The sequence below is a fragment of the Penicillium psychrofluorescens genome (assembly GCF_964197705.1).
Source record: "Penicillium psychrofluorescens genome assembly, chromosome: 1".
Classification (NCBI taxonomy): Eukaryota; Fungi; Ascomycota; class Eurotiomycetes; order Eurotiales; family Aspergillaceae; genus Penicillium; species Penicillium psychrofluorescens.
Genome location: NC_133439.1, coordinates 5,609,116 through 5,624,660, shown reverse-complemented (window position 1 = coordinate 5,624,660; position 15,545 = coordinate 5,609,116). Strand labels below are relative to the sequence as shown.

General features: G+C 52.3%; 5 protein-coding genes across 5 annotated transcripts; 4 read left to right on the top strand and 1 right to left on the bottom strand.

Annotated features, from left to right (window-relative positions):
• Positions 1 to 592: 592 nt before the first annotated feature.
• PFLUO_LOCUS2137 (glutamate--cysteine ligase) lies at positions 593 to 2,911 on the bottom strand (the record flags this gene model as incomplete). The annotated part of the gene is made up of 7 exons (XM_073779247.1): positions 593 to 1,597; positions 1,648 to 2,233; positions 2,282 to 2,407; positions 2,457 to 2,599; positions 2,657 to 2,722; positions 2,772 to 2,844; positions 2,901 to 2,911. 7 exons carry the CDS (start codon positions 2,909 to 2,911, stop codon positions 593 to 595), a joined length of 2,010 nt encoding a protein of 669 aa, XP_073636220.1.
• Positions 2,912 to 4,366: 1,455 nt separating this feature from the next.
• Positions 4,367 to 6,546, top strand: PFLUO_LOCUS2136 (Transcription factor mbp1 (MBF subunit p120); the record flags this gene model as incomplete). The annotated part of the gene is made up of 3 exons (XM_073779246.1): positions 4,367 to 4,408; positions 4,461 to 4,647; positions 4,703 to 6,546. The coding sequence occupies 3 exons, from the start codon at positions 4,367 to 4,369 to the stop codon at positions 6,544 to 6,546; spliced, it is 2,073 nt and encodes a 690-aa protein (XP_073636219.1).
• Positions 6,547 to 7,698: 1,152 nt separating this feature from the next.
• Positions 7,699 to 8,412, top strand: PFLUO_LOCUS2135 (uncharacterized protein; the record flags this gene model as incomplete). Its single annotated transcript, XM_073779244.1, has 1 exon — positions 7,699 to 8,412. One exon carries the CDS (start codon positions 7,699 to 7,701, stop codon positions 8,410 to 8,412), a length of 714 nt encoding a protein of 237 aa, XP_073636218.1.
• A 2,218-nt stretch (positions 8,413 to 10,630) lies between these two features.
• PFLUO_LOCUS2134 (uncharacterized protein) lies at positions 10,631 to 11,416 on the top strand (the record flags this gene model as incomplete). Its single annotated transcript, XM_073779243.1, has 3 exons — positions 10,631 to 10,637; positions 10,670 to 11,236; positions 11,286 to 11,416. 3 exons carry the CDS (start codon positions 10,631 to 10,633, stop codon positions 11,414 to 11,416), a joined length of 705 nt encoding a protein of 234 aa, XP_073636217.1.
• A 1,950-nt stretch (positions 11,417 to 13,366) lies between these two features.
• Positions 13,367 to 15,058, top strand: PFLUO_LOCUS2133 (uncharacterized protein; the record flags this gene model as incomplete). Its single annotated transcript, XM_073779242.1, has 1 exon — positions 13,367 to 15,058. The coding sequence occupies one exon, from the start codon at positions 13,367 to 13,369 to the stop codon at positions 15,056 to 15,058; it is 1,692 nt and encodes a 563-aa protein (XP_073636216.1).
• Positions 15,059 to 15,545: the final 487 nt, after the last annotated feature.

Here is a 15,545-nt window from a genome sequence, read left to right as displayed (position 1 = left end):
AGGGAGAGATGGTCTTAGCGGATACTCCCTTATTAAAGTTACTAAAGCGCTCCTCGTGGCACTAACGCTCCACGTTGGCACTATGAAGCATTTGGCCCTAGAGATTTCGCAATCCAGGCTACTGCGTTGGAAGTGATTACGCCCCCTCGCAATCTTTGTCGCGGATTGTGAGATGAGATGCTTCCCCGCTCGTGCCCCATCCATTCTATCTATGGATTGCTTCGAGGCCATGGGATCCAAATCGCTCTTCTCTGATTGGAACCAGTTGAGGGGTTACAGTCCAGCCAGAATAATCCTGGTCGTGAATGGAGACCACACTTTGCACTCCGTGGAGGGGATTGTGGTGATTTGGCAGAAGACGCAATGCGATATGGTGATGATGTGCTTGAAGAACCGGAATATCAACCGGTCATCACGGCTGGACGCCCTCGGTCTGCTAGGATGGCTAACAATATCTGAAACATACTATGCGAAAAAAAGGTGAAATGCTAGGACAAAACGTCCCAAATGTATGACAAGAGTAAAAAAGGCCTTCCTCCATCTATGTTTTAGAAATATGCTCAGACATCCATCCACACAAACTCTATCTGCTCTAGGTCTTTCTGCCGCGAAGCATCTCCCACCCCACGGAGCCCTGCTGTCCCTCCTTGCCAGTCATTTCTTCGACCGCTTTCACCAGATCATAGCATATTTCCTCAGATACAACGCTGTCATGCTTGTAGGATGGATGCTTGGCGACGAATTCGCGGATCCATCGCGCGCCAGTCCAGAGCGTGCCGTCAGCGCGCTTGCGGATGAGATCGAGATATGTGGCTAAGAAGCAGCGGGTCTCGACGTCTACGTTCACACTGTTGAGGTACGACTCCACGAGTGGAATCAGCCCCGGGAATGACCCGTCAGAGCAGCCGTTGACAATATCCGCGATAGTCATGAGCTCGTACTCGCTCTCTACGGGACCGAGAGGCGGAGAGGGAGGCGGCGTGTTGACGGCGGAAGATGTCGCAGAGGAGAAAGCACTAGCACCATTCGGCAAAGGCGCGTTCTTCGGTGCTCGTCGGGGGAAGGGATCCTTGCGGAAATAGAATTTCTGGTCCAGGACGGCATTGCGGGCATGTGCTGTCTCCATGTTTTCGGTGGTCCGCGAGATGGGGATGTAGAAACTGAGATCGAAGCTCAAGATGGCTCGGGTAATGAGGACGATGAAGATGCTGAACGCGGCGTTTTCGAAATCAGTGATTTGGATCTCCATGGACCGGAACTCGACTCTCCAGCCAATATCGGACTCTGGTGGCGGTGGCTTGAAGCGCATGTGCTGCCAATTAGTGGATTGTAGGTTTTCGAAATGGTCAGCCTTGTTAACGTCGAGCTCCTCCAGATCCTCGGAGAAGATGACCAATGGGTCGCGGATGAAGAGGTGTGCAAAGTGCGTGGCTAGCAGTTCATCCATGCCGCCGTCCATTAACCGCTTCTTGATGCCCTCGTCGACGACCAGATCTGGATCAAGGTACTCTTTCCGCAGCCGAGGGTCTTGTGAGATATAAGTCGAGTTCGAGGCATATCGGGACTTGGGAATCCTCCACCGATCATTCTTGAGAGGCTATCCAGTTGTCAGTTGAATCATGATGAGCGTATGGTCATATAACTCACAGCTTCGCCAAGTTCTTCACGAGTCCGGTCATCGACTGCTCCTCCGATTTGGTTCCACCGTACATCCGTGTCCACGAGGAAGCCCTTGTAAATGGGAGTCGCCGCCGTGAGAGCAAGCAGGATCGGGCCCAATGGGCTTAACTGATCATAGAGTCGTCTGCCCTCCGTCATATTCTTGGCCTGAAAGGTGATTTGCAGACAGCAACTGCCCATTCCAAATGCCATGGCATCCATATAGACGTGATCATCCTTGGCAGCACCATTGCGCACATCGTCATCCTCGGGCCATTTATGAAGATCGTAATTGACCGTCGGGTCCTTAAAGGGTCGCGGCGTATTAGCATCCTTGAATATAGGCACATTCAGCTCCACTTTTCGCCCCCGTCGTGATCGAATGTTGGCTGCGAGAGTGGGGAATCGGATGTGGGGATTGGCAATCTCGTCTGGAACAAACTGCGAGCGAAGCGCTGGGCCGGACGGAGGATAGTATGGCTGGATATAATCGTCCTTGGTTCCCAAGCGTGGAAATGTGGTGAGAGTAATCGGAAATTCGTTGGATGCCATGTGCGCTTTGGCGACCTCTCGTCTGGCGGCTCGTCAATGAGCGTCATTCATTGAGCTGAAAGTGACTTACCTCCACTTCATGTTGGATTCCACCTTGAGCAGGTCCTTAAACCCAATGCCCCACGGGCGACCGGGAGTCGCTTCCAGCATGAACCTCCCAAATTCCGGGTGAAAATGAGGCGGATCTTCGCCATCACTAGTACATGTCAGGTGTTGGTGTCCATCATCGAGTCGACCCAACTCACTGTTCACTGTTGTTATTATTATTGCAGGAGCCTGTCTTCCACAAAGCCTCGTCTCGGGCAAGTGACTTGAGGATATCCGCTTGGGCGAGGGAGAGCCGGGATTTTCTTTCGCCGTCGTCGAGGGCTACCACGAGATATTCGACCTGCAATTGTCAGTCGCGGTACTTGCTGAATAGGCACACTGAATAAGAGGACAGTACCTCGTCACCCCACAGAAGAGCATCGCGCTCCTTGCCCTTTGCTCTATTCCAGTTTGCGAGCAGTTGCTTTCACCCATTAGCACTTTCATTTCCAGCCGTTTGATTCGAGCCCTACCTCGATCCCCCACTGGCGCACCTGGGGGGCCTTTTTCTTCGCCTCTGGCCATTCCAGCGCGGTGCCGAGTGCTCTGTGGTGCAGGGTTAGTGGTGTTCCCGGGAGCAGTAGAGAGGATGATGCGCATACAAAAGACCCATTTTTTCCAATTTGCACTTTTTCCTTTGTGGCAGTGAGAGTTGGGTACGGACAGCCTTCCGCAACGACCGCGACAGTAACCGTGAACAGATCAGGCCCGTCAGCACATGGCCTTCGGTCGGGTTCTTTTCAATTCTCGATGTGGGGGAAATTTCCCATGCTCTCTCCCCGGCGGGGCGTGAAGATACTCGATTTCTAAGCAGATGGGTCATGTGACGGAGGAATCAATTGGCTCGTTCGTGTTGGAGTGTGACGCTGATTATAAACTGTTATGTATACTAGTTATGTTTCCTAGTTATGTACGATGTATATAGAGATTGGTGCGCCTGCAGCGCAACGCGCGGTGAAACAGACTGGCCGACGGCAGGACTCGGATCCCGGGCCATGCAGCCAGCAAATAATACCGCAGTCTGATCAAATATACGAGGCTGACAGTTATAGAAGTGGCTGGTAAATTCCATAACTATTGATTGGATTTCAACTTGAAAAGATGCACTTACAGTGCACTAAAGATCCGCGAATGTGCCTAGATTAGGTATCTGACGGAAGGGGACGAGGCATCTTGGAGGACCACCATCGATCCCAGTCGGCGGGCGTAGCGGAAAAGCCCAAACCCATAAACATTCCACCGCAATCTCTCCACGTCTCTATATACAAGGCCGGCTGGCCTGACTAGCAGTCCGGACCATCTCCCCGCAAGCTCCGTCGCTCCGTTGTTTAGTTGCTCCGAGCGCCGTCCTTGGCCGCGCGCAGCTCGTCCATCTTGGCCAACCGCTTCTTGAACTCGTCGTACTGGCATTTCTCGTAGGAATGTCTCTCATCCTATAGAAGAAACCAGTTAGTCATGTGTGAACGGGGAGTCATGGTGAGCATGATTGTAGATCGCACCTCGCACTTCCAGGGAAGGTAGTACTCTGCTTGTCGGCATCGGTTCAGCGGAATCAGGAGATGCGCACATGAGTCGCGGTACTGCATGGGAAGACGGGCCTCGGACATTTCCTGGCGGGATGCTGCGAGGTCAAAGGTGTCAGTTGCTGTCATGTCGGCAGGTTGACGGTCGCCAATCCACGTACCGGAATTCTCCCCAAAGCCCACGGCACTCTTCAGCGACTCGGAGAGGGTCATTGTGGCAGACAGTCGATGCACAATGGCAAAGTGTGGAGGGCAGAGACTGGACAACTGGAGGAAGTGCTTTCCTTGCCTGAGTTCCTTCCTTCACCGGATCACATGACTGCTGATCAGGTGACCAACGGGGCAAAATCCATTTACGCGTGTCACGTCGCGTGAGGGAGGACGCCTCACCCTCGGTCCACCAATCTGTGCCCTCTTTGCTGCTTTTTTCGGGGACAAGGCAATGCGCCCACTCCAGCATTCTTACTTCAATTGACTTGTGGATCGTCGCGGGTTGCTTCTAGTCGGAACCTGCCTGGCGCCTATAGCCGCTTACCACGCCCATCATGGCGGGGATGGACTCGATCTACTCGGCCACCTATAGTGGTGTAAGTGCCTCCAAATGATCTCGATGGCTTGATCTGACTCTGCTGTTACTAGGTCCCCGTGTATGAATTCAAAATTGCCAACGATAGTGTGATGCGCAGGAGGGCGGATGACTGGATTAATGCGACCCATATCCTGAAAGCGGCGGGATTCGACAAGCCGGCAAGAACGAGAATTCTCGAAAGGGAGGTGCAGAAGGGCGTGCATGAGAAGGTGCAGGGTGGATACGGCAAATACCAGGGTTCGTGTTGTGCCCACTCGGGGCCCTCTTCTTGCCTGCTAATCCGATCAACCAGGAACATGGATACCCCTCCCAGAAGGCCGCGTGCTAGCGGAACGCAACAATATCCTGAGCAAACTCACTGCCATCTTCGATTACGTGCCGGGAGATCGCAGCCCCCCACCCGCTCCAAAGCATTCATCTGCGCCATCCAAACCGAGAGCACCGAGAAAATCAGCCGCCAGTCGCGCCGCTGCAAAATCAGAGGCCGTCTTCAATGCTGTTCAGCCTCAACGAAGCATGGGCCCGCCAACCCTCCCGCATGATCACTACGATATGAGTGCCCAGTTTGATGACAACGAATCCATCGAGCGAGCCACCATCGATTCATCGTCCATGGTGGCAGATGAGGATATGCTTCAAATGTCTCAGCACGGCGGCCACTCACGAAAGCGGAAGCGCGGGATGAACGAGGAAGCGGCCATGTCCATCAGCGAACAAGAACACATCATTTACGGCGATCAACTGTTGGACTATTTTATGACCGTTGGGGACGCTCCAGAAGCCACTCGCATCCCGCCGCCGGAGCCACCGGGTCAATTCCAGGTTGACCGACCTATCGATGATTCGGGGAACACAGCCCTCCACTGGGCGTGCGCCATGGGTGACCTGGAGATCGTGCAGGATCTACTCCGACGAGGAGCTGATGTCAAGGCACTGTCGGTTCATGAAGAGACCCCGCTTGTTCGCGCAGTTCTATTTACCAACAACTACGAAAAGAGAACATTCCCGGCCCTGTTGGATCTGCTGCTGGACACGGTCTCCTTCCGGGACTGGTTCGGCGCCACGCTTTTCCACCACATCGCCGAAACAACGAGGAGCAAAGGAAAATGGAAAAGCTCGCGGTACTACTGCGAGGTGCTGCTGGATAAGCTTTCTCGGACAATTTCCCAGGATGAGATCGATCTGCTGTTGTCATGTCAGGACTCCAACGGGGACACGGCCGCGCTCGTGGCCGCGCGCAATGGCGCTTTCCGCCTGGTGAACATGCTTCTCATGCACTGTCCTCGAGCGGGTGATATGGTGAATAAGAAAGGCGAAACGACCTCCAGCATCACGCAGCGGTCTCATAATCCCGAGCATGATATTATGCCTGCCCCGTCCTCGGTGACCATGGCAAATGATCAGTTGGACGGCGACACAGGTGGTATTGAAGCCTCGGATCACCCAACAATTGCTCTGCTGCCCGATAACTCTGCGACCTCTGACCTCCTTTCCAAGATTGGCACGATCATGGCGGAGGCGAACCAGAAGCTTACAGTCACTTACGGCAATTCCAAGATCAGCCACCAAGATTCCGATGATGTCGCCAACCCGGAGGCGCTGTATGAGCAACTGGAGTCTGATCGCCAGAAGATTCAGAATCAGGTTGCCGCCCTGGCGGCCAAGGAGGCCGAGTACGAACCCAGCGATAGCCAGGTTGGCCGGTATGAAAAACTAAGGGCACACTACGAGTCCCTGCTTGAACAGCTGCAACATGCGAAGCTCTCCAAACTGCTTAATGCTGGGGCGCTGCGGGTGTCCGAGGTTGCTTCCTCTCCCTCTTCCTCCGACTTGATGGCGCGGTATAAGCTAGCTCGACAGCTCTGCAATGCGCAAAAGGCGCGCCACGAGGCGGTTCGCGACCTCGCGCAGCAAACCGCAGACGCGGGTGTGAGCACCAAGTTCGACGTACACCGCAAGTTGGTGGCGCTGGCCACCGGTCTCAAGGAAGAAGAGCTGGACCCGATGGCGGCCGAGCTGGCCGAAACCCTCGAGTTTGATCGGTTCAACGGCAAAGGCCCGTCGCCCGAACCGGAGCGTCGGCCATTAAAGACCGAGTCGACTACACTTCCTGGCCCGATGTCCGTGGATGCATGATTTTTTTCTCCTTTATGAACGAGCTCTCTTCCGTCTGGTCTTGTCTCCGCATGCCCAGCAGATACCCCGATTTCTTTTCTCTTCTGGTTTGATTTTTTATTGTGTCCGCGAGTGTGCATGACTGACTGACATTGCCATTTCCTTTGCGGGGGTGTTATTTCGTTTGTAGTCTTCCATGGTCGAGTGTGCTTGTACATAGTGACGAACAGCCACCCCGGTGCGATGTATTATTTTTACCCGTGTACTAGTTACTGAACCAGCCAATGATTACCCAATCTTTGATTTACTACTCTTCTCGAATCCGTCCAGCATAGCTGCCGATCGCACCTCACCTGGGCGGTGGAGAATCCCACACAATACCAGGCAGGAAAGCTTAAGTATCCACATCAGTCAGAATGTAGATCAGCCGCAGTGGACCTAATCTAACCGTCCTGCTCGTGCTCTTCACCCAGAAGCTCAACGGAACACACCAAGGCTGAGAAAACTGGTGATGGGGATAGCTTTTGAATTGCTCTTAAGGACATTCAGCTATTGTCTCTAGATGCATAACTGACTGGCTTGCCCCTACTTCCAGCGTGCTCGAAGATCTTGTTCTCTAAATTCCAGGTTTCACACTTTCTAGGCCCAAGCAAAGCAAGATTTAAGTCTTGTCCATCTGGAACAAACTATAATCCAAGCCCTTCATTTGAACAGAACATTTTTAACCCGGAATTCACGACGTGCAATACCCGCCGTCAACCGCTCTCGCTCTACTTATATTTGAGTTTCTCCCCCACGGCTCCCTTCCCGCATCGAGTTTTCTCTACAATTCTGGACCCGAAAACGGGCACTTTTGGCATGAAACCCCGGTTTTAGCCTTCTTTGGCTCGAGCCTTCCCGTCCATGCGTCATCGGCGGCTCAGATCGCCCGTCTCTTCTGTCTTTGCCTTGGTTCCGCGAGAGCAGCAGGTTCTGACCCCGCGTTTGCTTCCAAGCCTTTTCAGACTGCATCAGAACCCTGGTTCCGTGCTATCGAGAGTTTGCGGCTCTTGATCCGGAACCCCCGGCGTTGTATTTTGCGATCGTATATGAGATGACTTGTCCAATCTCCCCTTGTCGGATGCTATTTCCCCAGCCTAACATTGATTTGTCTCCGCTGATTCCCTACTCAACATGGCTACGCTGCTCAACCCCCCGACTATGACCAATGTCTTCTCGAGCACGCCAGATGGACTGCTGCCAACATTCGAAGATCCGACGGGCCTCTGGCTCAATCCTCTCTACACATCTCAGAGCGACAAAGGCCCGTTGATTCAAGGCTTGCACGAGCAAAAAGCTAGCACCGAAATGTATCCCCACGCAAACCAAGAATACAAGCCTCAATCGCAACTCGCCCAAAAGACCCGCCGATATTCGAAGCCCTACATCTCACGTCATGACGTCAGCCCCGAAAGGGCGAGACACCTCGAACGGAACCGCGTTGCAGCGAACAAATGCCGCACGAAGAAGAAAAAGGAGCACAAGCAGATCCAAAGCATTCTAGAATGCGAAACTGCGAAACACGAGACCCTGTTGGCGCAAGTGAACGTGCTGAACGAAGAGATCTGGCAGCTCAAAAACCAGATATTTGAGCATGCAACTAAATGCGACGACCAGCAGATCAACCTACAGCTCCCGCTGATGCCTCAGAATGTGCTTGGAGCAAACACCGACGTGATGCAATGTCTGTCACCGACATTTTCGGGTAGTACGAGGTCCGGCGGGTCGGTCGGGGATGGAGATAGTGGTGTGATCGAGTCGGGCGCGCTTGAAGACGTCGCAGATTCTAAGCACGTGGACTATCCTGATGGCCTCTTTGATAGTTTCGTGGACGTGCTAAACATGTAAATTATCGAGCTCTCTGCGGCCGTTAGCATGGTGTGAAGGTAATTCCTAGCTTCATTTTTGTGATGTCATCCAAATAACAAAGGTACCTACCAACCTATGGTTCGCGATTCCGGGTCCACTGTAAATGACCAAATCCAAAATCCGATCTCGGGGAGAATGAACTAACTCATCTAGCAGCAGGTGCATCAATCGAGCTCGGATTGCCACAAATTTAGTCGGCCAAAAACATCAGTCTAATTATAGGACAGAGCTGATCTGTCAAGCCGTAGAGGCTCTTTCCTTGGAAGAAGCTTGTGTGGAGAATGTAGACCAGGCGACGGCGCGGTTATCTAGCTGGCTGTTTTTCCCGACCAATAAGGTTGGTGGAGACCCGAGATCCCGAAGCGATCTGAGTTCGACTGGGCTTTGGAGGTATGTTCCAAGCGCTGCGAACGGGTCATATGATTAGATTTTTGTATCACTGTCCACTGATGTCACATAGCAGATTAGCCCGCCCGAGTCCACTCGATATAGCGTTGTGGTCCTTTTTTACTTTCATTATAACTATAACAGGATCCCTTATCCGCTTCTGCGGCCTGCATCTTTGACCATTAATATACACGGGGCTGTCAAGATCAAGGACTCTGTCGAGACATCATGCTGCCACCTCTCCACCGTATTTTATAGCCACTGTCATCAAAATATCTCAATCATGCGACATATTGTCCACCCTAGGACGGGAGATGGCCCAACGCCCAAAACATAATCATGAGTGTGACTTTCGAACCCTTTTCACGGTTCGCTTGGACATAACAATAGGCACTCTAGAGATCCCACTGATATCTTTAAAACTCAATGCGAAGGGTATGTAATCCAGGCGTCGACTTATCGATTCTCACGCACTGACATAAAAAGCCGTTGCCTTGATGGAGAAAATGCTCTCGATCGATCTGGACAAACGGTGTTGTGCCACCGAGGCTCTGACGTCCTAGGTGCATGTTGCTCGAACCATAGGATCGGTAGCTAGTGAAATATGAAATGGAATGATAGCAAATCCATTATTTGAATGCAGTCAGTGAATAACGGGCCAGTTATGATAGTCGCCCTTTCCACGGGATTCAAGCCCCTCTCACCGAGAACCAGGTACGCAAACCTAGTGAAAATTACGTGCCCATATTTGATGGCATGGGTCAAATCAGGCGGCATCTTTCAAACCCCCGCGCGGGGTATGTTTGACTGAAGTTTCTCCACATTTAATTGGCTTAACGCTACGGGGCCTTAGATATTCCATCGTGTAACATCTGGAACCAGGGCCTTGAAAATGATGTGATAGTGATTCATAGCTAGATCCTTTGTTGGTGGACATGAAGTTATGAGAAACACGTGGGCAGATCCTATTTCCCTGGTTCTTTCCAGGGGGATCGATGTCATACGTATTCTTATCTATGATCCTGGTCCAGATGATTTCACCTCGACGTCAGAGGCCCATAGCTCACACTTGTCTGACATGAGACTTGTTCTTGAATTAGCTCAATCTACCGGGTTGTGCACACATTTCAAGATATGGTCAATTTGCGATAGCAGAACCATCCGCCGTCTTGCCACCGTGAGAATGCTACCCGGTATTTAAATCCTTGAGGGGCGCAACATAATCAGTGGTAAAATCGTCGAAGTAACGCATACTCCTAAATCTAACCAGTTTGAACCAATTCTTCCTGGGCAACAAATATGAAAGCCGTTCGATTTCACGGACGCGGAGATATTCGCGTGGACCAACTTGAAGAGCCGCAGTGTACAAGAGGCGAAGTAAAGGTAATATGACAATTCTGATTCTTTCAGGTGGTGATAAGAGCATAAATCTAACACTAGCAATCACAGATGAAGCCTGCCTATGTGGGGATTTGTGGAAGCGGTAATTTCCATCGATGTTGTAGTCTTGCGACGCTGCATACTGATGCGATAATAGATCTTCACGAATATACTTCCGGGCCTGTTCTGGTTCCCAAGACCGAACATCCCATCACTGGAGAGAAGTCTCCCCTCACTATGGGCCACGAGTTTAGCGGCATAATAGAGGAAGTTGGAGAGGATGTCAAGCATCTTGTTCCTGGTCAACGAGCTGTCGTTCGACCCACAATTTTCGACGAGAACTGTACAGCCTGCAAGCAAGGATGTAGGCATTGCTGCAAAAATATTGGGTTCATTGGGCTAAGTGGTGAGTTATTCTCCAATGGTTGCCATGTATAGTTTACTGACCATACGCTTGACCATACGCTAGGGTACGGTGGTGGCATGGCCCATCACATCGTCGCCCCGGCCGAACACTACTACCTACTGCCCGACAATGTCTCCCTCGAAACGGCAGCACTTATCGAACCGCTTGCGGTGGCCTGGCATGCAGTCAAGTTGTCTCCATTCAAAGTCAACGATAGTGTGCTGGTCTTGGGAGCTGGGCCGATTGGAATCGGAGTGATCCAAGTCCTCAAGCTGCAGGGCGCAAAGAGGATTATGGTTGTGGAGCTTATGGATAGCCGCAAAAAACTCGCCGAGCACTATGGTGCTGATAACATCTTTGATCCTCGCAAATTAGACATCCCAGAAGAGGTGTTTAAGGTGACCGAGAAGAAGGGCGTGGACGTTGTTTTCGACACGGCAGGCGTTGAAATTGCGCTCAACGGAGTTATACCGGCGTGCCGAGTCCATGGGACTATCGTCAACATCGCAGTTTGGGAGAGCAGTCCGAATGTCAAGGTCAATGATTTGACATACAAGGAAGTGAATTACATGGGTGCTGCTTTGTATGATGAGGTGTCGTTCAAGGAGGTGATTCGGGCATTGGACAACGGTAAGTTCTTCCATCATGAGGGGAGATTGATGTACTAATTGACCTGCAGGTCAGCTGAGGCCTGAAAAGATGGTTACAGCCAAGATCAAGCTGGGCGAGGCAGTGGATAAGGGATTCCGAGAGCTGATTGATCACCGAGATCTTCATTGTAAGATCCTTATTGATGCGCAAACGTCATAGAGGAAGTCGAGCGAGTCATTAGACAGTCATTAGGATTCCATTATCATGTTACAAGCGGGCGTGAGGTACAACAGTTTATTACGCAGATGCACAAGTCTTTATGAAATATATCCAAAACCATCGATAGATCCGCCGCAGGTCCACCCAGATCCGCGTGCATTCATTTCAAGTCAACGTCCTCCCGGGAGGTATTATGATTTAGGTTGCTTTTTTAGAAAACAAATCGGTGCGTAGGAACAACAAGTAGCTCTGTCTTGAGACGTTCTTAAGGCCGATCGCTCACCGGAGACCGGCGGCTAGCGGCTGGATGCTCTGTGTCCCTCCCCCTCTGGGCCGCGCTGCGGGTCTTGCAGACGTGAGTGTTGTGCTTCGAGTTCACGATGTTCACGACAGCGAAGGTATTGGTGAAAGAGGGATAAAAGTGAGCCCGCGATAGAGCCATCGAGGGCTCCTTAGATCTAGACTAGTATTAAGTGAATAGTAAGATATGCCGATCGTTGGGTGGTAGGCACGAGGGAAGCTAGGTAGCCTCTGCCTTGCGTAGTCGCGTGGGCCGGACCCGGAGTGACAATCGTATATTGAGTTAGGCACCGCCAGATGCAGGTCAGACAGGCATCTCTGCCTGACGGTCGAATCATCTGTTAGGCGAATGGCCAGAACTGCGACTTGATTCGCTGGCAGGGACTTGGCGCAGGTCGTCGGCGGCTGAAGCGCGCGAAGGGGGGCCATCCAATCACTGGCGGCGCCGTGTGACGAGGGCCACACTCATCACTCGTGGGGGCTCAACGGAGCTGCTGGACTGGCTGGGCCGGGTTGCCACCATGATAAATCTAAACCCATCAAGAATAACATGAAAGAAGAATCGACCACGGACAGTCTTACCTATAACTACTATGAGGATAGCAGTCCGTGGAGGATGTTGTTGATCGATCGTGTTGTGCATGAGATCTCGTGATCCTCCAGTGTTTCTGCCTCAGGCACTAACGTGTTCCCCACACCGTCTCGTTCTCGCCCTTTCGCTTCTTCTTCTGCCTCTTCCTCTTCTTCTTCACCCCCCTCTCTTCTCCTTCCCCCCATCAACTCCATCTAATCTTCACTTCTTTCGTTTTTTCCTCTCTTCCGTCCTGCATTTATTCCTTCTCTCGGCAGCCATCGTCGTTTGTTTGAAAACTCACTCTTCAAAAAAACACCAAAACCCCCTGCAAATAGTTTCTCCGATTCGTTCCGCCCCTGAGAAGAAAACCGTTGTTGGCTCGCGTCTGGTCGAGATCCCACCCCCAGGACACTTCGACATTGATTATCACACAGCGAACGCCCCGAGCTTCGCTTTTCGTGCCTTTCTTCTCGCCATAGCGTCTGTTGCTACCCTGTTGCTGGGTCGGTGTTTCAGCTTCTGCCGAGTCCCTTTCGCCTCTGCATCGCGTCGACACCTTTTTATTTTTGTTTCATCTGGGGCGTGCAGAGCACCTCCCTTTTGTCTTCCTTTTCCTCTTTCACATCCTCTGTGAAAGTCTTACTTTTGATACCCGCTTAATCTCTTCGGACGTCCGGTCGTGCTTCTCGTCGCTTCATCCAGGACTATCCCTCGCCTTTGTCCTCGAACTTGTTTCCCTGTACAGTTTGATAATACTGGCATTTTTGATTCATCATTCTCATTGAGCCTGCGACTTGCTTTTTCTGCATTCATCGCGTTGCGATCGGGTAAGTGTGTCGATCTTCTCTCAAATGATCCTTGACTAACCGTTGTCTCACTCCTGGCTAGACATCTTGACGCTCGCAACCACACTTCCCTTCGACACTCGGTCTTTTGCCGAGTTCTCGCCATAGACCTCATAATTCCTACCTAATCAGTCTTTCTCTCAGTACCGGCTTTGTGGTTGACCCCAAACGCCCGTGAAACGACCCTGTGATCGAGAAAAGCTCTCAGTGCACATACCCCCCTTTCGAAATATGAGTATGAACGCTGGCGGTCTTGCTCAAATGACGTACAACTCTTCTTTCAACAATGGCAATTCCCTCGGCGTTCCAAGCTCCGGCTTCGCCTCGCGAGGGAAGGGCTCCCACATCAAGCGCCTGAGTATGCCTCCCCAGGTAGCCACCATCGACGAGTTCCAGACGCAGGTCCCAATCTCTACGCCTCGCACCAGCCGCTCGCATCTCTTGGCTGGATTGCGCACTGCGCCCCGATCCGCGACAATTCCCTCCCAGCACCAGCAGCGCAATGGCATGGACAGCGGTCGGCAGTATGGTCTGTCTAACCGTGGTACTGATCGTGTGCCTCAGACTGCGACCGGCACTGGATTCTCGCAGCCCATGTACGCCACGAACCAGACTCAACAAAACCGACCGATGTACATGCTGCCCGAACAGGTGCTTGCCCCTCCGATAATCGATATGGGCGGCGACCAGTCCGTGGATGAAAACATGTACGCGGAATTGATGTCGACCAATCTCTTTCTGGCGGCACAGCAGCAGCGCCTACAACAGCAGTTGATCAGCGTGACGGCTGCGGCTCAGCAATTCCAAGGTCTGAATCTGGGTGGCATGCACGTGCCTCAGCAGCAATCTGTTCCTTCGCTCTCTCTTCCTGGCATGGGTTTCTATCAACAGCAACTTCAGCAAGGTGTGCAGCCCATTGTGCAGCCGGTTCCTGGACAGCCGGGCCTATTTTCAGTCTTCAACCCTCTGACCGGCCAGCAAAGCTACATCATGGACAATGGTTCCCGGGAGGATAGCTCGCCCCAGTTTCAGACCCGATCCCCTGTCCCGCAGGTGCCCCAGTTCCGTGCAGAGATCTCTCCTCCGGCGGAGTCCGCACAGTCGCCGATGCACTTCCCGCAGCAGCCCGTCTCTCCTCCGAATGGCACTCCATCTCCGCCGTATGAGAACTCTAACGCGTTCCGCCGCGCGCACAAGAAGAATCCGTCGTTCAACCCTGCTTTGAAGACTAACATCGACACCACCAAAGCGAACGTCGGGTTCGGTCCTCGATCTGCTGCTTTCCCGCCCACGCCGGCCACTGGAACATTTGGACCGGGTCAAAATCGTGCCGGTGAGCACCCTATCCGTCAGCCTCGTGGACCGCCTTCGCTCGAGGATCTCGTGGCCAAGCCGACCTCCAAGCACGAGGGTAGCAAGAACTTCGCAACCCGTCAACGGCGCCGCGCCGTTCATAACCTCGTCCGCGCAGGACTCGAGCGTCGCGGCGATAATCGCAGCTTCGGATACAACAGTAGCGGAGGTACGAACACGCCAGCGAGCGAGAAAGAATTCACGTTTTCAGACGGAGATGATGCCACTGTCCGCAGCGGTAGCCTCTCCAGCAAACCCAGTCTGGGCAGTCTGCGCGCAGTGGCCAACGGCGCCATCGGATCTGAGCGAAAGGAAAAATCAGGCAAGGATCGCAAGTCTCCCGAGAGCCCGTTCCACAGCGCAACCCCCACCAGCGAGGATGGCTACTTCAGCTCGAAGCTAGCAGACGCTCGCTCCGGCCAAGTCTCCGCCTCGTCCTCGGGCACGTCATCCCCCTCCGTGGCGGCCGTCGTGGCTGGCCAGGGTCCTGTGGCCCAAGCCCCTGAACGGCGCAAGACGCCGATGCTCGTGCTGTCTAGCGCTGAGAAACGGAAGACCCCCATCATGTAATGCCGAATTCCCCCTCATGTGACAAGCGACGTATGATTTTTCTTTTACTCTTCGGTTGGCTTTTTTTCGCCCTTCTTTTGTTTCCCATCGGATATTCCGATAGGGGACCTTTGGCTCTATTCATTCCTTTTATTCTTATCCTTGATAAGTATCCACATTGTCAGCTCTGATGTTCGCTTGATGAAGGACCCGGATCAGTCTGAAACGACTTTTTTCTTCTATTCTTTTTCAACTTCTTCCTCTATTCTTGCTCTATTTGTCCCAGTCAGCCCTGTATTGCAGGCGGGGTTTTCTTTTTGACACATGACACACGTTCCTTATCGCTGAAATCAGCTTCGAGATTGAAATGGATTGAAATGCAAGGAAACGTCGGACAACAGCAATGCTGCCCGTCACTCACTCGTTTTCTTTTCGGGGTTTCTGGTGTGCATCCGGCTATGTACATGCAGTTTTTACCTACTCTCTTATCAATTGTTTCTCCTGTTTT